The 19,359-nt window shown below is 43.8% G+C and overlaps 1 protein-coding gene across 5 annotated transcripts in view; it reads right to left on the bottom strand.

Moving 5' to 3' along the window:
* The window catches only part of Khdrbs3 (KH RNA binding domain containing, signal transduction associated 3), a 167,438-nt gene that overhangs the window by 45,321 nt on the left and 102,758 nt on the right, over positions 1-19,359 (bottom strand). For all 5 annotated transcript variants that reach the window (XR_005870498.1, XM_040730334.1, XM_040730337.1 and 2 more), the window contains exon 7: positions 1,726-1,808. Coding sequence is in view for 4 of the 5 variants with exons in the window: in XM_040730334.1 (XP_040586268.1) it covers positions 1,726-1,808 (83 nt within the window). In the remaining variant the exon portion in view is untranslated. The remainder of the gene's footprint in view (positions 1-1,725; positions 1,809-19,359) is intronic.

Here is a 19,359-nt window from a genome sequence, read left to right as displayed (position 1 = left end):
TGTGTGTGTGTGTGTGTGTGTGTGTGTGTGATATATATCTAGCTTGGTCTCTTTGCAAGGCTTCTAGCAGTGAGATCAGAACCGGTCCTGGAGCTTAGCTGGATTTTGAGAACCTGTTCCCCACACTGGGTTACACTGCCCAGCCTTGACACAAGAGGGGGGTGGTCTGTTCTCCCTCAGCTTGATGTGCCATGCCTTGTGCAAGCCCATGGGAGTCCTGCCCCTTTCTGAATGAAGGCACAAGAGGAGTGAAAGGGGAGGGCGCTAGGAAGCTGGTGTTGGTGGGGAGCACTGGGAGGAGAGGAGGGAGTAGAAACTGTGATCTGTATGTAAAATATATAAAAAAATTATTTAAGTAAATAAAACAAAGGTCCTTGAGTTCTAACTCACTATCTAGAACATTCACATACTCAGATTGTCATACAGCTCAAGCAAAAACATAATGGCACGAGATTCCAGTTGTAGATGGTGTGGGGTCAGTACTCACTAAAGAGTACGGGGAAGCCCAGAAGGATCCAGTCTCTCCATCTGACTGGGCAGTGATCAGTCTTTGGTATTTGGTCTCCTCTTCCACAGGTACAGTGTCTCTCTTACAGGACATGCTCACTTGGCCTGGTGACAGGCCTTATGAGAATAGACTCAGACAGAAACCATACACCCAGAAAGTGTTATGAGGTAGAAGACACATGTGCTTCCCCAGGGCTCTTCATACTGGAAACTGACACTAATTTATATTATGTTTTTAAGCAAAGCAGAGAAATGCCTAGTGTAAACAGTAGTCTTTGAGTTAGAAGATCCGACTATAGACCCATCTCCTCATTCCATTTATGGTGTGATCTCAAACAACTTATTCTGGAACCCCACTCACTCCTTGCTCTCTTCACTAGGAAGGATGCTTCTGCTGGCCTACCTACAGGAGGAGCTGCAGGGCAAGGCTCACGCAGCTTCTTGCCTATCTTTTTCAACAAACTCTGGAGTGCCTCTGTCCCCAGAACTAATGACACAAACACGAACAACAAGGCATTCACTGAAAAGGGCCACTTGTCAGCCTGAGTCTGAAGGCCACCTGTCACATCTTATACACAAAGTAGTATGTCTAGAGTAAAAGCGAAAATTGTTTAATATTCTCACCTATCCAGCTTCAGCGTTTACAGTTAAGAGAACACATGTATTCTCTCACAACGTGAGTGGCACCACATCCGTGCATGTGGCTGGACGCTCTATCACAATTAGACACACAGTCACTGTAGGACCAGTTTTTGGTGTGTGCAGTTTTTCTGGGGACGGGGGAGGATGAAGTTGGGGAGACAGGAGCATCACTGCTAAGAAGGCACACTGTTCTGTGAGTAGCAAGTCAAGCTTTGGCATTACATTCTCCAGAAAGGTAGGGTGTTCACAGTGTCCATGGAATTTGGGGAGGTCTTAGGACTAAAAGGCATCATAATTCCTTAGGATATTATTACAGTTTATCATCCTTCCTTGGGATGATATTAACCACTTAGTTCAAGTCCAGATGCTCTAGCAGGAATATTTCCAGGAGCATATGACATAGGACATGTATGGAAGTTTTCATACATGTTACTTGGAAGGGAAGATTCTACTTCTCCAGTTGGAAGGTACAACAAACAGCAAGTCCAATCAATCACATTAGCACTACCACACCTCCCTGTGGAGGGGCCCTGGGCCAAGCTGATGCAGGGTCTGGCAGCAAGGGGTGACTCTTACCTTTGGGCTGGGGTGCTGTAGCTGTTGTCATAGGAGTCGTAACTCTGTTCATCGTATGCAGTACCGTACCCATCATCATAGTCCTGAAACACACCATTAGGAGAGACATTGAAAAGACCCTCTGGCAAGAAAGGCCACTCTGCTTCCAGTCCCTGCATGACAACAGCTGATGCTAACTAAGAAGCATAGTGGTGGCTTCAGTACAAACACCAGAGCAAGAAGCTCCCAACATTCTCTCAAAAAACCAAGTTCGTGCTGGAAACCATTGCTGAGGTCACCACTGTCCAGACTCAAAAATGAACCACAGAGCTGCAGAGAGCCAAAGAGTATTCATTTAAAAACAAACACGCACACACAAAGGAGGCATGGCTAAATCCAGGTAAGCGCAGAGATGTGTGATATTTTCACTTAGCAACAGCCTGGAGGCCACTGGGGTGCAGTGAGGCAACTGGACTCTCTTTAGTCAGTGGTCATCATTTGATCTGACTTGGCACTCTCCTTGGTCCAGCAGGCTCACTCCCTAGGGGTTAATTCAAGAAAATAATTAGAGCCACTTGGTTAACATTTTTAGCTGTGTGAGACTGTGGAGAAATACTGAGCAAATAGGTTAATTAGTAAGCATAAAGAAACCAAAATATTCCTGGGAATCTGGAGGGTGGCTTCAGCCTCAGGACCACACCCCCTGACTTAGAAAAGACCACAGGCCCAGAGCTCCTTCCTAGGGCTGACCCTGGGAGAGAATGGTTATAACTCACAGTGGAGGGAAAAATGGCTGGGCGAGTGCCCAGTGTGAGTGCCATTATACATAATAAGCACACTCCCTCCCATCAGAGGCCAGGCACAAAGTTAACGAGGGGAAGACTAAAGTGCCAACACCTGATGCACACAGACTTCACAGGATTTGTCCCGAATAGTCCTAAAGATACAACAAATGACAAATCCTGGAAGAATGTGACTCCCAGAGTTGATAATTAATTAATATATTGTGTCTAATTTAAAACAAGAAATTGAGATGTATAAAAAAATACAAAAAATACAGTCTATAAGAAAAACAGCTGCTAATAAAAATTGTTTCTGAGTAAGCTGAAACTTTGAATCTACTAGACAAAGAACCTATTTATTTGTTTTCTTTTTTCATTTAATGTTTTTTTTTTCATTTTACATACTAGCCCCAGCTCCCCTTCCCTCCTTTTCTCACTCCGTTCAGAGGGGGTAAGGCCTCCCTTGGGGAGTCAATAAAGTCTGGTATACCAAGTTGAGGCAGGACCTAGCCCCTTGCCCCTGCATCCAGGCTGAGCAAGATATCCCACCATATGGAATGGGCACCAAAAAGCCAGTTTATTAGGCAAAGAATTTAAAGCAACATCTTGAGTACAGTCAAGGAGTTAAGGAAACTGTTGTGATCAAGTAAAGCCTCAGTATCACCTCATCAAATAGAGACTATGAGTATACAGAGAAGCCAAGGTAAATGCTGGGCTTCAAAATCAGTAAAGAAAGCACTGGTTTCCTCAGCAGAAACACTGGACAGATGTCATTGAACTTGAAGACAGACATGCTGAGAACAAAGGATGGAAAAAAGAACATAGTGTCAGAGACCTGTGAACAGCACCAAATGTCTGAGCAGAAAAATATTAAGAGAAAGAACTGGTTTCAAACTATCCTAATTTGAAGAACAAGCTTCACATACCTAAGAAGCTTAACATTTCTGAACGGTAAAACCTGAGAGACCCATAACCATAAGTACCACAAAGGTCAATCACCCCCCGACACAGGAGCATCCTGACTCTTAACAGGAAGGAAGAATGGTAACTAGAAGATAATGAAAACCCAGATTCCAAAAAGCTAGTCTCCCAAACACCAAATAATCCAATTAAAAAGTGGGGTACAGAACTAAATTGAGAATTCTCAGTAGAGGAGTCTAAAATGGCTGAGAGACACTTAAGAAACTGCTCAACATCCCTAGCCATCAGGGAAATGCAAATAAAAACAAATCTGAGATACCATCTTACTCCTCTCAGAATGGCTAAAATAAAAAACACCAATGACAGTTTATGCTGGAGAGGATTTGGAGAAAGGGGAACACTCCTCCACTGCTGGTGGGAGTGCCAACTCATATAGCCTCTTTGGAAATCAATATGGAGATTCCTCAGTAAAATGGGAATCAGTCTACCACAAGATCCAGAAATTCCAATCTTAGGCATATACCCAAAAGAAGCACATTCATACAACAAGGACATCTGTTCAACTATGTTCATAGCAGCATTATTTGTAATAGCCAGAACCTGGAAGCAACCTAGATGCCCCTCACCTGAAGAGTGGATAGAGAAAATGTGGTACATTTACACAATAGAGTATTACTCAGCAGAAAAAAAACAATGGAATCTTCAAATTCGCAGGTAAAAGGATGGAACTAGAAGAAACCATCCTGAGTGAGGTAACCCAGTCACAAAAAGAGAAACATGGTATGTACTCACTCATATATGGATTTTAGACACAGAGCAAAGAACTACCAGCCTACAATCCACACTGCCAGAGAAGCTAGGAAACAAAGAGAACCCTAAGAGAGACATACATGGTCCCCCTGAGGAGGGGAAAAGGACAACATCTCCTGAGCAAATTGGGAGCATGGCAGGAAGGGAGAAGGAACTAGCAGAAAGAGAAGGGGAGAAGAGTAAGGGAGAGGAGGACATGAGGGAGGAGGAAGGTTGAGTTGTGGGCATAGAGGAGAGCAACATAAGAGATACCATAATAGAGGGAGTCAGTATAGGTTTAAAGAGAAATCTGGCACTAGGGAAATGTCCCGAGATCTACAAGGTTGACCCCAGCTAACAAGCTAAGCAATAGTGGAGAGGCTACATTAAATGGCCTTCCCCGATAATGAGATTGATGACTACCTTATATGCTATCACAGAGCCTTCGTCTAGTAGCTGATGGAAGCAGAAGCAGACACCACAGCTGAACACTGAATTGAACTCCTGGAATCCAGTTTCAAAGTGGAAGGAGTGATGAGCAAAGTGGTCAAGACCAGGCTGGAGAAATCCACAGAAACAGCTGACCTGAACAAGGGAGAGCTCATGGACCCCAGACTGATAACTGAGAAACCAGCATTGGACTGATCCAGACCCGCTGAACATGGGTTTCAGTTAGGAGGCTTGGGCAATCCGTTGAGCCTCTGGTAGTGGATCAGTATTTATCCCTAGAATACGGATGGACTTGAGAGATACTCTCTCAGTCTAGACACATGGGGGAGGGCCTAGACCCTGCTCCGAATGATATGACAGACTTTGAAGATCCCCCACGGAAGGTCTCACCCTCCCTGGGGAACAGAAAGGGAATGGGATAGGAGGTCAGTGGGGGGCAGGGGAGGAGGAAAGGGTGAGAGAACTGGGATTGACATGTACAATAATCTTGTTCCTAATTTAAGTTTAAAAACAGAAGAAAAAATTTAAAAATAAAAGGATGAACACACAAAAAGGAAAACCCAGATTCCAGACACGAAGGAAGCTAGACAGGAAGAGTGAGCTGTGGAGAGAGACTGCTGCATTGGTGCTGTATCTTATATCCAGTGAAACACTCCTTCAAAAATAAAGGGGCAGTTCGTACTTTAGCAGATAAAAACAGAAAATTTGCCAGTAGGAAGCACAAAGAGAAGTGAGAAGCCTTTAATAACTTGAAGCTACATGAAAAACTTTGTATTTAAATATATATACAAGACAATATAAATAGGTAATATTATTGTACATCTACAGAGCAATACCGCCAGTAAGAGTAAAACTCGCCTGCATGACAGTGGATGTAAGAAAGCAGTCCATATATTTGATGAGTAATTACCAAAGCAATACACACCACTCACAGGCACACAGAAAAAGAAAGTCAGAAACTAACTGCAGTATCAAGAGAGCTGTCTGGGGACTTTTCAGTAAACAATGCTGTGGCACCCCCAGATAGACCCACACATAAGAATGTCAAACTGAACGACAACCTCATGTCGTATGCAAATGTCAGCACAACATGCATCATATCTGTATGTGAACAGTTACAGAACCATGGGAACAAAATGTAAGCATGAACAAGTACACACCGTCATGACCCTGGATCGGGGATCTCCTTAGTAGACTAGCAAGAGCACAGAGTTGAGGATTAGGGAGAGAAATGGAGTTCAGAAAAATTCAAAGCTTTGAACTTTCAAAGGACACTATTTAAAAGAAATAAAAAGATAATCCACTGCATGGGAGAAAAATATTTACAAATAGCACATGTGAATTGGTTTACTCTCCAGTATAAAGAATTCTTATAACTCAACCAGGAAAAGTCATAACTACAAAGAAAAAGCCACCCTTGTCATTCTTTGGGGGACGCACTTTCTCCATGTTGAGTAATTCATTTTGAGAGAGAACTCTATGTAGACTAGGCTGGCCTCCAAGTCAGAAGAGATCCTCCTGCCTCTGCCTCTCACTGTTCTTTCTAAAGGGCTGTGAACGTAAAAACAGCCAAGACAAACAATGTTACCATAAAAGGAAATCAGACATGTTACATACTGATATTTAGGCCACAAAAGCCCTGCATCTTTTCCCATAGCTGGCTCTTAAGTTTTCAGGTTTAATTAGACAGTGGCTATGGATTTATGGGATCAGTTATTCAGAAACTTCAAATATGTGCACAACTCCTGGATCAGGCAAATGTGCCATGTGGTCAAAGAAGTGTCCCATCAGTGTCCAGGATGCCACACCACAGTCTCTCACTCAATGCAGCTCATCCTCCTACCCAAATCTGTTTCTCCGTTTATGCTAATCCCCGAACTACAGAGAAATGATGAGAAAGTATACACACATGCCCTGCATAAGAAGAGCTTCATGAGGACCCTGACACCCATCTTTCTCAGGTGGTACCCACATCTGCACATCGTTCCTGCAGTTTTAGTAAAACTCAACAAGGTGAAGAACATCGAAAGCTGCTATGTGCGAGGGAGAGTCACACAATACGTCCAAAGGTGCTTACCTCACTCTCTTAAAATATTTTTAGTCATGTGTCACTGTGTTGGTGTGTACACGTCAGAGTGCGAATGCAGGTGCCCACGGAGGCCAGAAGAGAGCATCAGAGCGCCCTGGAGCTGGAGTGACAGGAGTGCAGGCAATTTAGGGCACCCTAAAGTGAGTTTGGGGGAACACAATTCCATTCCAGGCCCAAAGCAGTATGTGGTCCTAACTGCTGAACCATCTCTCCACTCAGGTATTTCTTAAATTAAAAATAGATATAGTAATTGGACATACTTTGAAGGTAGTTTTATTGAAGGATAACAAAAATGGTAACTATCTTCATTTGGTCATTATGAATTCACTTTTAAAAAGCATTTACAGACTCACTTTATTTGATTTTTAAGAAACAGTTATCTAAATAGAAGGTTTCCAAATCTTTCAATTTCATAAAACAAGTATCAGCATAAATGGATACTATCAACTTTCAGGAGTAAGTCTTATGTAAATTACACATGATTACCTACACAGTTGAATGTTTTGTCACAAAGGAAGAAATGAATACAAAATGGAGGAGAGTCATATAAAAGGAATAAAATTTTAACACAAAAAGCAAATCACAGTGTTGTTCAGAGTTAAAGGTAAATTACTAATTTGGTTATGGTCTTTCAATGGCCAAAGCAAAGTGGCCATAATGCAAATTCTGAGATGATGTTCATTATCAGGGCCGTCACAAAACAGTAACATGAATTCTGGCCAAGTACTAAGCTAAAGGCTGGCAATAACTAATAATAGGAACACTCTTAATCATTGTTTAAACTTGCCATCTATCACCTAACCTGTATAATTCATCATGTCAAAGGTAAGCACTGAGATGAGATAGACCAGACCAACTGAGAAAAAAAGCAAAGGAGGCTCAATGTGAATTCTCAGAAAAGCTAGCCTTTCCTTTTCAGAGGAAGGTCTTAAAATTAATCAGAATGAATTGAAGGGGCAGAGCAAGGAGGACAGAACCTTTGCACCCAGGGAAGCTAGGAGCTGGAAAGTACACTAAGGCACGACTAGAGGGATAATGATGAAAAGCCAGAGGAGCATCATGGAGGACCAGTCAAGGAATGGACATCTGGAATTTGAGTGGCATGGTTACTGCAGAACACAAAGGATGATCTTTAAAGCCCAGAGTACAATGAGGTCATTGTGGGATACTTACAACTTGGAAAATACACAGATTATGGCTTCTTTAGCAACATGTCACATGTCTGTAAAGAATGTATAGCTCAAGTAAAGAGTTCTGACATATATTTAAGATTATAAATGACTACAATTTTAACTAAAATACCATGTAGTGCACAATTTTATTCCTCTACTATGGCATTCAACCCTTGCTCAACTATCTGCCAGGTTATTGCAATACTATTTAAGGACACAACTGTTTGGCTCACTAACATCTGTGTTTTATATTTCACAGTATCAACCTACAGTTCTTTTTTATGATTTCTTTATTGGACTTGACTACAGTATGTATGTTGTACTTCTTCCAACTACAGCATTGATATCTGCTCCACGGACAATGCATGGAAATATGGGGTCTGTAGAGACTAACGTGACTGGGTTAAAGAGCGAGCGCCTGTGACTCTGGTGCTCTCCCACAGGTTTTACTTAAAGGCATGGGATGAGTGTTCCTAGACTGAGAACAAGACTGAGCATGAACCAGAGAATGCAGCAGACAAGTGAACAAGGGTGGGTGAGGAAGGGTGGAGCTTATGAAGGCTCGAAACATTAGATTCTCCCCCATTTCTCTTTGTGAGACTGTCTCAAGTAGCCCAGGCTGGCCTAGAACCCATTCTTTAACAGAGGGTGACCTTGAATTCCTGCTCCGTCTGCCTCTACCTCCCCAAGTGCTGGCAAGAGAGGTATTCACCACCTCAGCAATCCTTGTATTAGGGTGTTCTGTCTGGCAATTTGGTAATATTAGAATTTAGCCATGTTCTTTCTCTCTCTTTTAAATTTTATCTTCCATTGTAAAAAGCAACTGGTTGCTCACTTTTTTCTTATTTGTATAATTTTACACTTAAGTTCCTTTTCATATATTTCAATAGGTAGAGTCAGAATTTAAAAAAAATGAGTACATTATTGGCTATATTTAACATACAACTGAGTGGAGTAATAAAACAGGAGAGAAAAGATGTTGAGATCTTGGTTGAGTCACACATCCAAGCTACTCAGAACTCACTACACTTCACTGGCACAGTTGATTTATTAGAAGTGTCTTTACCATGGATATCTTTGTGTTATTTCACACACTGCCACATTTTCTGTTAAAGACACTTCTCTTTTATGACGTGACACCTATCCTTGTCGGCCTCACTTCTGTGTCTCCAGTGTAGATATAAATCCATCCAGTTCACCAGGTGTCCACAATCAGCTTTCTAGGGTGAAGTTCAAATGGGAGGCTTCAACTGTCACAAATTTCAACTGAACAGTCTGCACAATGCCAGCACTTGGCCTAATGTGCACAGCTCTGTAACCGCCCCCAGCAGATGACTTGCCTTCACTTACATTATGAACTGAGGTTGTCTTACATGCTGCCTTCAGACCAGCCACAGCCACACACAAAGCGGACTCAGTAACCCTGTTCTGCACAATAGATGCCTGGGTAAAGAGCAAGATAATCCTACGTATTTCTCTCACCTCATCCTGTGCTCTTTATCAGCTTCTTCAATTCTAGCCAATCCTCAGAGGACCAGAAATGACTTAACGGGGTGGTAGAAAGGTAGCTTAAGCCAACTACTGAACTGATCTGGACATTCCTTAGGAGGTCTAGAGGCATTCACACGCCTTCCCTCATCGTCCTGTTAGCGCTGCTGTCACACTGCCCTGCATCTGTCTAATGTCCCCAACTTCTCACACACTCCCTCTACACTCTGATCTGAAACCTGAGGGCCGGCTGGCATTACAGGTTCACCAGAACCTATAGAAGCTTCTGGATTGTTTGGAATCTTTCAATTAGACAGAGCAGGGAATCTACATTCGGCTGTCTAGTGTGTCTTCATCTACACATTCCTCTAGAAGAACCTAGCCAAAATGAAAATCTAGGCTTGTTGCTTCCTAACTTGTACTGTTTCAGACAAGGTACAGACCAAATGGGCACCTGTGTGGTTTCATTGATGGTGCCTCTACAAATGCTCTCTTTTGGGAACCTTCTTGGATAGCAAATGTTAGCCTGCAAACTAAAATATCATTTTGAGCTATCATAATTGATAACTTGCATATATTTGGCACCTACAACTATTTCTTTGACTCCTTCTTGCTTTCTAGTCTAGAAGGTCCCGATGAGTTAGGACGAGCCTCTCCTCTTTGCTCCCTGATCCTCCCCTTCCTGCACCACCCGCATCTTCATGCACAAGTTATTACACTTTGTTCTCATTGCTATTGCACTGCCCTTGCCTATATTACCCAGCTGGTTCCTTTCCTTCTCCCAGTTAGTAATTACGTTAAGCAAGATAAGCCAGACTCAGGAAGTCAAATTCTGTATATTTTCTCTTTCATGTGAAAGCTAGATTTATAACTCGTGTGTGTGTGTGTGTGTGTGCGCACGCGCGCATGCGTGCATATAAGTGCATCTTTACATGCGTGTGCACAGGTCAGAGAGCTAAAAGGGAGATCATGAGAGACCAGGAAGAAGCCCTACAAGAGGTGAAACGGAGGGATAGCAAGTGCACGTAAAAGACAGAGGGAGGAGGGAGCAAACCAGGGCATGGTCTCATCTCACACAGAGCAGGCAATGTAGCAACAGCTGCTGAGTGATTCAACACAAGAACAAATTTATGACCAACTCGCAGGAAATACAATAACTTTCCTTGAGATGAATGCAAGCCAAGGCAACACTACAGAAGAAAGCATAGGACTTATTGAATGTTGAAAATCTTGACATTTACACCACGTCTGGTGAGAGCACTCAGACTTCTGTTCTCTGCCTTGAGCAAATGATCACCTTTGCAAGTCTATTCTATTTCTGAAAGTCAGAATGACGTTATCAAATACTGCGCAAATGCATACAAAGCTTGCTTCTTCACCAAGCACACTCCTGCAGTCTCTGCTTAGAAACAGCACTGGGACAATGAACCCCTAGCTAGAAAACAGGCTGCAGCAAGGGACATGTGCTCTGACACGTGGCCTGATAATCAGAACACACGGCTATAAAGCCATCTTCCAGGGCAGACAGAGAAAACAGCATTTTGGCCACAAGTAAAATCAAGCATAATATTTAAATCTGGGGAAACCTTTTAAATTGAGAGAATTTAAAATAATGATTACAAAACTATTGCTTCAGTCTGGCATCCTTTTAAAGGGAGGTAATTATATTGTGAATACTTCACCCTAACGAGGGTGACAACTGGCCACTTTGAGATATGAGAAGTTTCCACACAGATGCAGTGTGAAAAGCTCCAGCAAATTTAAGGTATAAAATGATTATGTTGAGTTTATAAAACAAATAATAAAGACTTTTTAAAATTCATTTTAGCTGGGACTCTGGGAAATAGTATCCTTGGCAATGTAGCTTCAACAGTACCTTTAATGACAGTGAACATGTGAGCTGAGCAGTTTCAAGTAAAGACACAGCAGGTTATGGTACTACTAACCCTAAATAGAAGTGTCCCCACATCATCTGCATCAAGTATGACGTACGTGACCCCAGGATACCATGGGCAGCCGGTCACCTTGTGGCTGTAAGAAGCGCCTCACAAGGCTGCTCCCCCCAGGCTTTGGGACTGCAATAATCACGTTCCAAGTCCACCTGTGGCATGGGTGTGTTGCATACCCATGTAGAGCTCATTAATCTCTCAGAGCTTCAACTTGGCAATTTCCAAAGTAGGAATCCAAACAAAGCTCCTACTACTTCCAATGGTGTGTAAGATTAACCAAGAAAAAGAAGTAGGTGAAAGTGTTTGGCACAGTACTTTCCCAAAAAAGATGGTTCTGTTTCATTTATAGCCTTATCCTTTTAATTCTAGAACCATGGAGTCAGAGAAAAATCAAAGTTATCTAAGTATGACTTCTGTAGAAGAAGATAAACTCTTAAAACCTTGCCTGAGATGCAAGGTCTGCATTTCTGCTCTGCAAATGCTATGATGTAAATAAAGAACTGAATGTCAAGATTGACTGTGGCTCAGTACAGATGCAGATCCAGCCTGTGGAGAGAAGTCTGTCAGTCACTAACAGCACGTCTCCCACTGCACCTAACACGAGGACAAATACACTGGTAGGATTTTCTAAGGAACTCAGAACAGAACAGAGAAATAGTGAGGCAGTGAAACTAGAAATCTTACACTCAAGGGAAAGATAAAATCATAACTGAGAAAAATTAAATGTTAAATTAGAAATACTAAAATGACAGGAAAGAGCAGGAACAATCTCACTGAATATGGATTAGTGTGGTATCAGCTAGTAAGGCCTCACCATAACAGGGTCCCACTACAGAGCTCTGGCTAACTTTTCTCCCCACCTCTTTCTTTTGCATTTTCAGTTTTCATGTATTTCAATATTCCCCCTTTGTTTGCTTTTCTTGCTGATATCTATTTCAGGCTGTGTCTAGGGGTTCATTCATTTTCCCAGTGACTGCCCCTAAGTGAGCATCCAAGGAATACTTTCTGAGTGAATGCATGGCTGCCACTGATGGATTTCATGGATCTACTACTTCTGTCACGTGTTCCTCCATCTGAGAAATGGCTTGGAAAAAGAGGTACGCCCACTGGTGCCAGAGAGCAAGGGGCTGCCGACCTGCTAATACAGGGATCGCAAGGAAAGCACCCAGCTCTCAGTTTTGTGAGAATTTTCCTGGCAGTTCTCAGAGCTCATTAAGAATCCCGCAGATGACTACCCGATCCTACAGACCGAAGGACTATGGGCTGTTCTGTTTCACACAGCAACAGCTAGATTCTCTGAATTCACAAGTTCATCAAATCTTTGAACCGCTTACTCAAGAGCCCAGTGAGCTATAGAACAAAAGTCCTAAGAACTCAGCTTAGACAATGGCATTGTGGGGTCTCAGCTCATCATACGCACCGCAGGAAAGAGCACCAGGTCACGAAATGGAACGACAACAGTTCCTAGAACAACCCATGTCGTCTTGCTATTACTATCTGCTCCCCTAACCACCACGGTTTTCAACACAACCTGAGAGTTTAGAGTCAGAATAGCTACAATTTTGGGCAATATTTCTTTGATTCAGTGTGATGTTTGTGGGAATTATTCACACTGCTGTACATAGCAATGCCTGGCCTTGCCCCATGGCCTTAAAATACTGTTCTATATGATTTGACTGCATGTTGTTTATCTATTCTACCTAGGCCAGCAGTCTTCAGCTCGTTTTTGCCTGTGGACTTTCCCCGGAGCCTGGTGTACTCTCTTGTACATCGCTGCTGGAAGCCACTCAGATGCACCATGAGGTCCTGGGAGCAAAAAAGGACCGAAACTTTTTCCAGAGTAGGTGTACCGATTTGTACTCCCAGAGCACTGAAGGGCACTCCTATGCTGAATCCCAGCTAAGACCCCAAGCCACCTTCACCTGTTTGTCACTGGTTGGTAAGAACTGTACTGGTGTTCCTTCTGAAAGATGAGGCTCCCCTGGTAAATGTAACTGCACTTCTGAGTCAAACACAGAAGTACTTAGGTGTCGCACTAAGTAGCAGATATAATCCTGACTTCTATCCAGATGACAATCTAATCTTCATAGCATCCCAGGTGTTAAATACTACTGTTTCTACTCGTCGATGAGGAACTGAGGCAGATCACAGAGTCGAATCCATCTAGCTGGGTTCCCTGCTTTACCACCGTGTCCGCTCCTGAGCCTTTCACTGGCTATCGCCAGCTCGGTGATGCAGCTGCATTTATTTTTTCAAATATTCACATTCAAATGTAATAGTTCTGAAGTATCTTTTACCCATATCCTGTCATGCACCTGACACTCTGCTTATCTAAAAATAAACTGCATAACATTAAAAACAATTCTCTGAGGATAAGGATGGTAACTCAACAATGACACAGAGCCATCAAACTCCTAGGTCTGTGGTATACAACCTTCTCTGTGTTTGGGAGTCTCCAGAGAAACCCCTCATGGCTACTTCAAGCTACTTCATCTCAATGCTACCAGTTCCCACCTGAGGGGAATGCTACATCCTCTCTTTATTTCCTTTGCACACAAGTTAGCTATGTATATTGTCATCCTAAAAGTCAACTGTGTTTTGTCTCTGTATCAAGAAATCAAACACTGAGTCTTTCCCAAACACTTGACCCTGATGATAAAAGGGAGCATAGAGTCTACCATCGATAATGCATCCACACGAGAGACTGACCCCCTGAAGGAAACAGGGCTGTAAGGAGATAAAGATGAGGGTGGTGCATGCTGGAGGACTCCAGGCTCACTGATAGCTAGTCTGACTCCAACAGAAGGATTTGTCTACACTGACAGCAACTCTGAAGGAGATGAGGGTAAAGCTGTCTGCCCTCCCCATCTTGCCTAGACTCCTTTATTTAACATGTTATTTCGTATAATTTCCCATTCCTAAAATAAATCAGCCATTCAGTTTAGGAAAAGGATTTGACTTGTGAGGCTCCTGACAGATATTTCAAGCAAACTGTATACTGTTACTCTTCACTCTTATCTCTGCTAAATTTAAGAGATTATACAACATTCATGATTTTTTTCAATCTAAATAAGGTGTCCCTTGGTTTTTCAAATCATGTTTTTAAAAAATGTATTTTCCTAAATAACCTTTCCACAGTCTGCATTGTTTTAATTAAAATGTTCACTGTGGAAAAACAAGATAATTGAAGCAGTTAGTAATCAGTTACCTGTCGACATTACTTCAGCAGTGGCTGTCCTGGAGAAGTATGCTGCCGGAAAAGTCCCCTTCTGCACAAAACCCCAACATCTGTCAGGCTTAAAACTTCAGGCAAAGCCAAGTATGTTGGCACACTCCTTTAATCCCAGAACTCGGGAGGAAGAGGGAAGCAGGTCTCTGAGTTTGAGGCTAGCCTGGTCTACATAGTAAGACCCTGTCTCAGAGAAAAGCAAACAACAACAAATCCCCAAAGCCCCAGGGGAAGCCTGAATGAGAGCAACCCTCCTTCTTGACTCTTCACACAGAAACTGCTAAGAAGTGACGCCTGGCTTTTCCTAATGGCCTCCCTGATGTTCCTGCAGTGCGATTTCTAAAGAGGAGAGTCTGCACAACGGGGACGTGGTAAAGTGCTCCCAAGTGACAGGTGAGGGCATCGTTTTTCTGCAAATCATCTTCCATCTGGCACAGTCTTAATGGGCCATAAAGCAAGAGAACAGGACAAGCAGCGTGTCTGCCAAAAGAGCCTGGGGTCTGGGCCTCCGCTTCTACTCAAAAGCATCTCTGGCTTTTTAAATGGGTTTGAGCCACAGCTGACATCCTGTGAGGAAACACTCCCCTGAAGTGGCGAGGCAAAACTTACCTAGCACGGCAGGCAGGCCTCACAGTTTTCTCTCATTTGCAGAGCACAATGGTTCCCTAATCCATGAATCTGTGCAAGGGTGCTCTGTGGTCCTTCACAAATGAAGCTAAATACAACAAGTGAGTAATGGAGTCTCACTGACCCCGGAGCTGGTGGCTTTACAGCAGCTCAGCATCACCTCCAGCAAGATAGCAAGCCAGAGTGTAGCAGCTGGGACAATTGGTTCATGGCCAGTTATGCCTTAATGATTTTTGCCTCTAGCTTTGGTTCTTGTAGTCTTTTGACTACAAGAAAAGTCTCATTTTCTTACTTATTCTAGCCTATAGCATTATTTAAGTAAGAATAATGAAAACAAAAGCTTTAGCCAAAGGACCAGAGAATCGGGCCCCAATCCTGGCTCATCCCCTCTTAGCCCTTGGGAGTCACTGTGGCCTTGGCTGGGTGCTGATCTGCGGTTTGGCAAGAACTGTTCTTCCTTTCCAGATGAGGCTTAGCCGGGAGCAAGTGCTCTCTGAGTTCCACACACAATTGTGTGCTCACTGCTCACTCAAATCCCCATGGAGCACTCAGATGCCTGTGTGCTACCTCCTACGGATCTGAAAGGGAGGGGTGGGGGTTAGACCACTTGGCCCTGCCATTCTGAGCTATACAATGGACTCTAGGAACCTTTGCTGTCTCTTTAACTTGAGAATTTATCAAGTAGGCAAGGTGACACCATACAAGGCGATGATCATAGTATGGTATCCCACTCTGTTTAATAAGTACACTATAGCTAGATAATAGAAACATATCCAAGTCCTGCTGATGGAAAGACCTTCATTCTTATCAACTTGTAGGACCCACAGTCAGAATGTCCCCCAAGCTGAGGCAGGAGATTCATGTCAAAGCTCAGTCTCACACACTGAGTGATGGCACCTTATTAAGACAGCAGAAAACACTACCTAGGTGTCAAAGCTCAATCAATCACAATTAAATGAGTCAGAGAATAAGAATAACAAGACTGCACTTTGCAGACAACTTAAGTTTATGCATCATGAAGGAAAGCAAATGCATATTTTCAATAAACCTGACTTTTTAAAGCCATTTCTGGGGCCAGCAAGCTGGCTGTGAGTAAATGTCAAGCTTGACAACCTGAGCTCTGGCCCAGGCATCCACACAATGACATCCCGAGCTCTGGCCCCGGCATCCACACATTGACAACCCGAGCTCTGGTCCCGGCATCCACACATTGACATCCCGAGCTCTGGCCTCAGCATCCACACAATGACATCCCGAGCTCTGGCCCCGGCATCCACACATTGACATCCCGAGCTCTGGCCTCAGCATCCACACATTGACATCCCGAGCTCTGGCCTCAGCATCCACACAATGACATCCCGAGCTCTGGCCCAGGCATCCACACATTGACATCCCGAGCTCTGGCCCAGGCATCCACACATTGACATCCCGAGCTCTGGCCCAGGCATCCACACATTGACATCCCGAGCTCTGGCCCAGGCATCCACACATTGACATCCCGAGCTCTGGCCCAGGCATCCACACATTGACATCCCGAGCTCTGGCCCCGGCATCCACACATTGACATCCCGAGCTCTGGCCCCGGCATCCACACATTGACATCCCGAGCTCTGGCCCAGGCATCCACACATTGACATCCCGAGCTCTGGCCCAGGCATCCACACATTGACATCCCGAGCTCTGGCCCAGGCATCCACACATTGACATCCCGAGCTCTGGCCCCGGCATCCACACATTGACATCCCGAGCTCTGGTCCCGGCATCCACACACTGGAAGAGAGAACTGACTCCTGCAAACTTTCCTCTGACCAGCTGATACACACAACTCTATGTGCACACATACAAACCAAACAATTGTCAACACTACTTTAATACTCCAAACACTCACAGACACTCAGTTTTAGTTTGCTTCCATCAACATCAAAATACTTGCTTTTTTGTATTCTGTCACTTTCCCTTCAGAATCAGACTTTCTATTTGATGAATTTAATTTCTCATTAGCCCTCACGTGAACTGTTAAAGGAAGTCAAGTTTCGATGGAAAACACTCCACTATGGAATCCTCAAGCCAGGCAAAGTTACAGACACGTAGACTGACTGCAGATCTGTCAGCTACAGTATCAGCAGCAGAGGTATCTGCAGACTGAGAAGAATCTCAATCTCACAAAGGCAAATTACGCAGACAAGAACAAAACAGATTTGCATTCTAACGGAGAGTGAAAAGCCCGTTTAGCCTCTTGGAATAACAGATTCCTCATTAAACAGCACTGGTACTTAATAGTTCTTAGCTCCACAAGTGAACCATCTGATGTTTGCTCAAACTGGCTGAATATACTCAGTTTTCTTCATTAAGAATGTGGGAATCAGTAAGTATAGCAATGGCCAAGTTAGCTACCTTGTATACCTAACCCTTAGATGACATCTGCAAACTGTCAGACCCTGTGAAAGACTTGTGCAAAGGAGAGAAAAGAAAGGCGAGAAGAAACCACCGTAAGCACAGACAAGAGAGGAGCAGAGGTGGAGAAGCAGAGTTCTGAGTGGCAGGGGGACCTCCGTTAGCAGGCTTGCACATCCATCCATACTGTCGAGTGTGTCATGTAGGGTGACTTGAATCCATGTCTCATCACCATGGTCCCAGTATTCGGTTCCAAACAGATGATTACTTGTTCTAAAGTAGAGTTGTTAGTTATGCCCAAAGTAACACACTGGTATTAATAATAAGTTGGTAATTGGTTAGCAAGCTGTTGCCCTGACAATGTGTACACCTGGATCACTGACTGTGGCTTTTCCCATGTGTGGTCATTGAAAGGCCCAGGCATTACTCTGGCCTGTCCTGTTACCCGGCAGAATGCACTCAGGCAGCTCTCTGCAACAACAGCCGTATCAGAAAGAAACCACAGACCCATTGCTTAGGGCTGGTTTGGAAAGGAAGGCGACAGTGATGACGCAGTAACCTGCTGGATGTGGGGTAACTTGAGAGCTTGTGCAGGACAAGGCGAACTGGGAGACGCCCAGAGTTTGGTATGTAAAGAACTCACACATACAGAGCAGAAGCGAGGCCTGACCAGAGCAGGAAAGTGACCCAAGCCAGCTCCCCTCCCAGCAGTTATCATGTGAGTGCATAGGTGGTCAAACAGAGGACACACTGCCACAGATGCGACACTGAGGGAACCTTTCTCTTTTGCACTTTGTCAGCTGCACAGGAGGGACGCATGCTTGCTTGAATGCTTATTTTCTTTTACTGTGACCAAGAAGCAGCTTGTCCCAGTCTGCAGGAATGCAGGCTCTGCCAGGCCTGTTTCCATGCGTGCTCACGTTTTGAACTGTTTAAGTGCTCACAGAGAAAACACAGAGGCGGTGGCTCTCAACCTTCCCAGGGCTGGGACCCTTTCATATGTTGTGGTGACCCCGACCACGAGATTCTTTCATTGCTATTTCATAACTGTAAATTTATGCGTATGTCTGACGTGTAGGATACCCAATATGCAACTCCCAAAGAGGTCCCAAACCTACAGGTTGAGAAGCACCGTACACATCCCCTATTTTCTGCATTTTAGGAAAAAATGGAGATGGTGAACTACTGTGCTTTCCTGGAATATTTGTTAAAGAAAAGTCTAATACAGGGGAGGCTTTGGGGTGACTATGGCCACCCAGCTCTACCCAGGGCTCCCGGATGTATCACCAAGGCTCTCAGGAATGGTAATTCTAGCCACACACAGCCAGCAGACATTCTTCTGGATGACAGAGAGTCCTTTGTGACTGTAACTCCTGAGGAACACTCTGGGCTCAGAGGCAATGGCAGAAGGTGCAGGTTTCACTCACCTATGGAAAAGTCCATACAGTTTCAACAGGGCATTCCTATGCATCCTCTATAGGCTTTCTATAGGCTTCAATTGAGTTCATTAGATAACAAAATCAATGACAACAAGCCCATTAATTGTGTCTTTTTTGTGCCTCAGCCTGTTAGAGAATGCTCTTCTATTTTAGAATACATACTACAAAGAGAATAGGCTTTCTCAGGCATCCAAACAGACTTTCTCAACAAAACCTCAAGCATGTCAGGATAACAAATATACACCCGGATTCTTCCTCTGGGCTTGGCTTAAATAAGCAACTGTATGATGCCCTGCCCCCATATTTACTGTAGAAATAACCACTTC

Source organism: Mesocricetus auratus, unplaced genomic scaffold (assembly GCF_017639785.1).
Source record: "Mesocricetus auratus isolate SY011 unplaced genomic scaffold, BCM_Maur_2.0 Super-Scaffold_100023, whole genome shotgun sequence".
Taxonomy (NCBI): Eukaryota; Metazoa; Chordata; class Mammalia; order Rodentia; family Cricetidae; genus Mesocricetus; species Mesocricetus auratus.
Note: the sequence above shows the minus strand (reverse complement) of the source record. Positions and strands in the feature narration are given on the sequence as shown.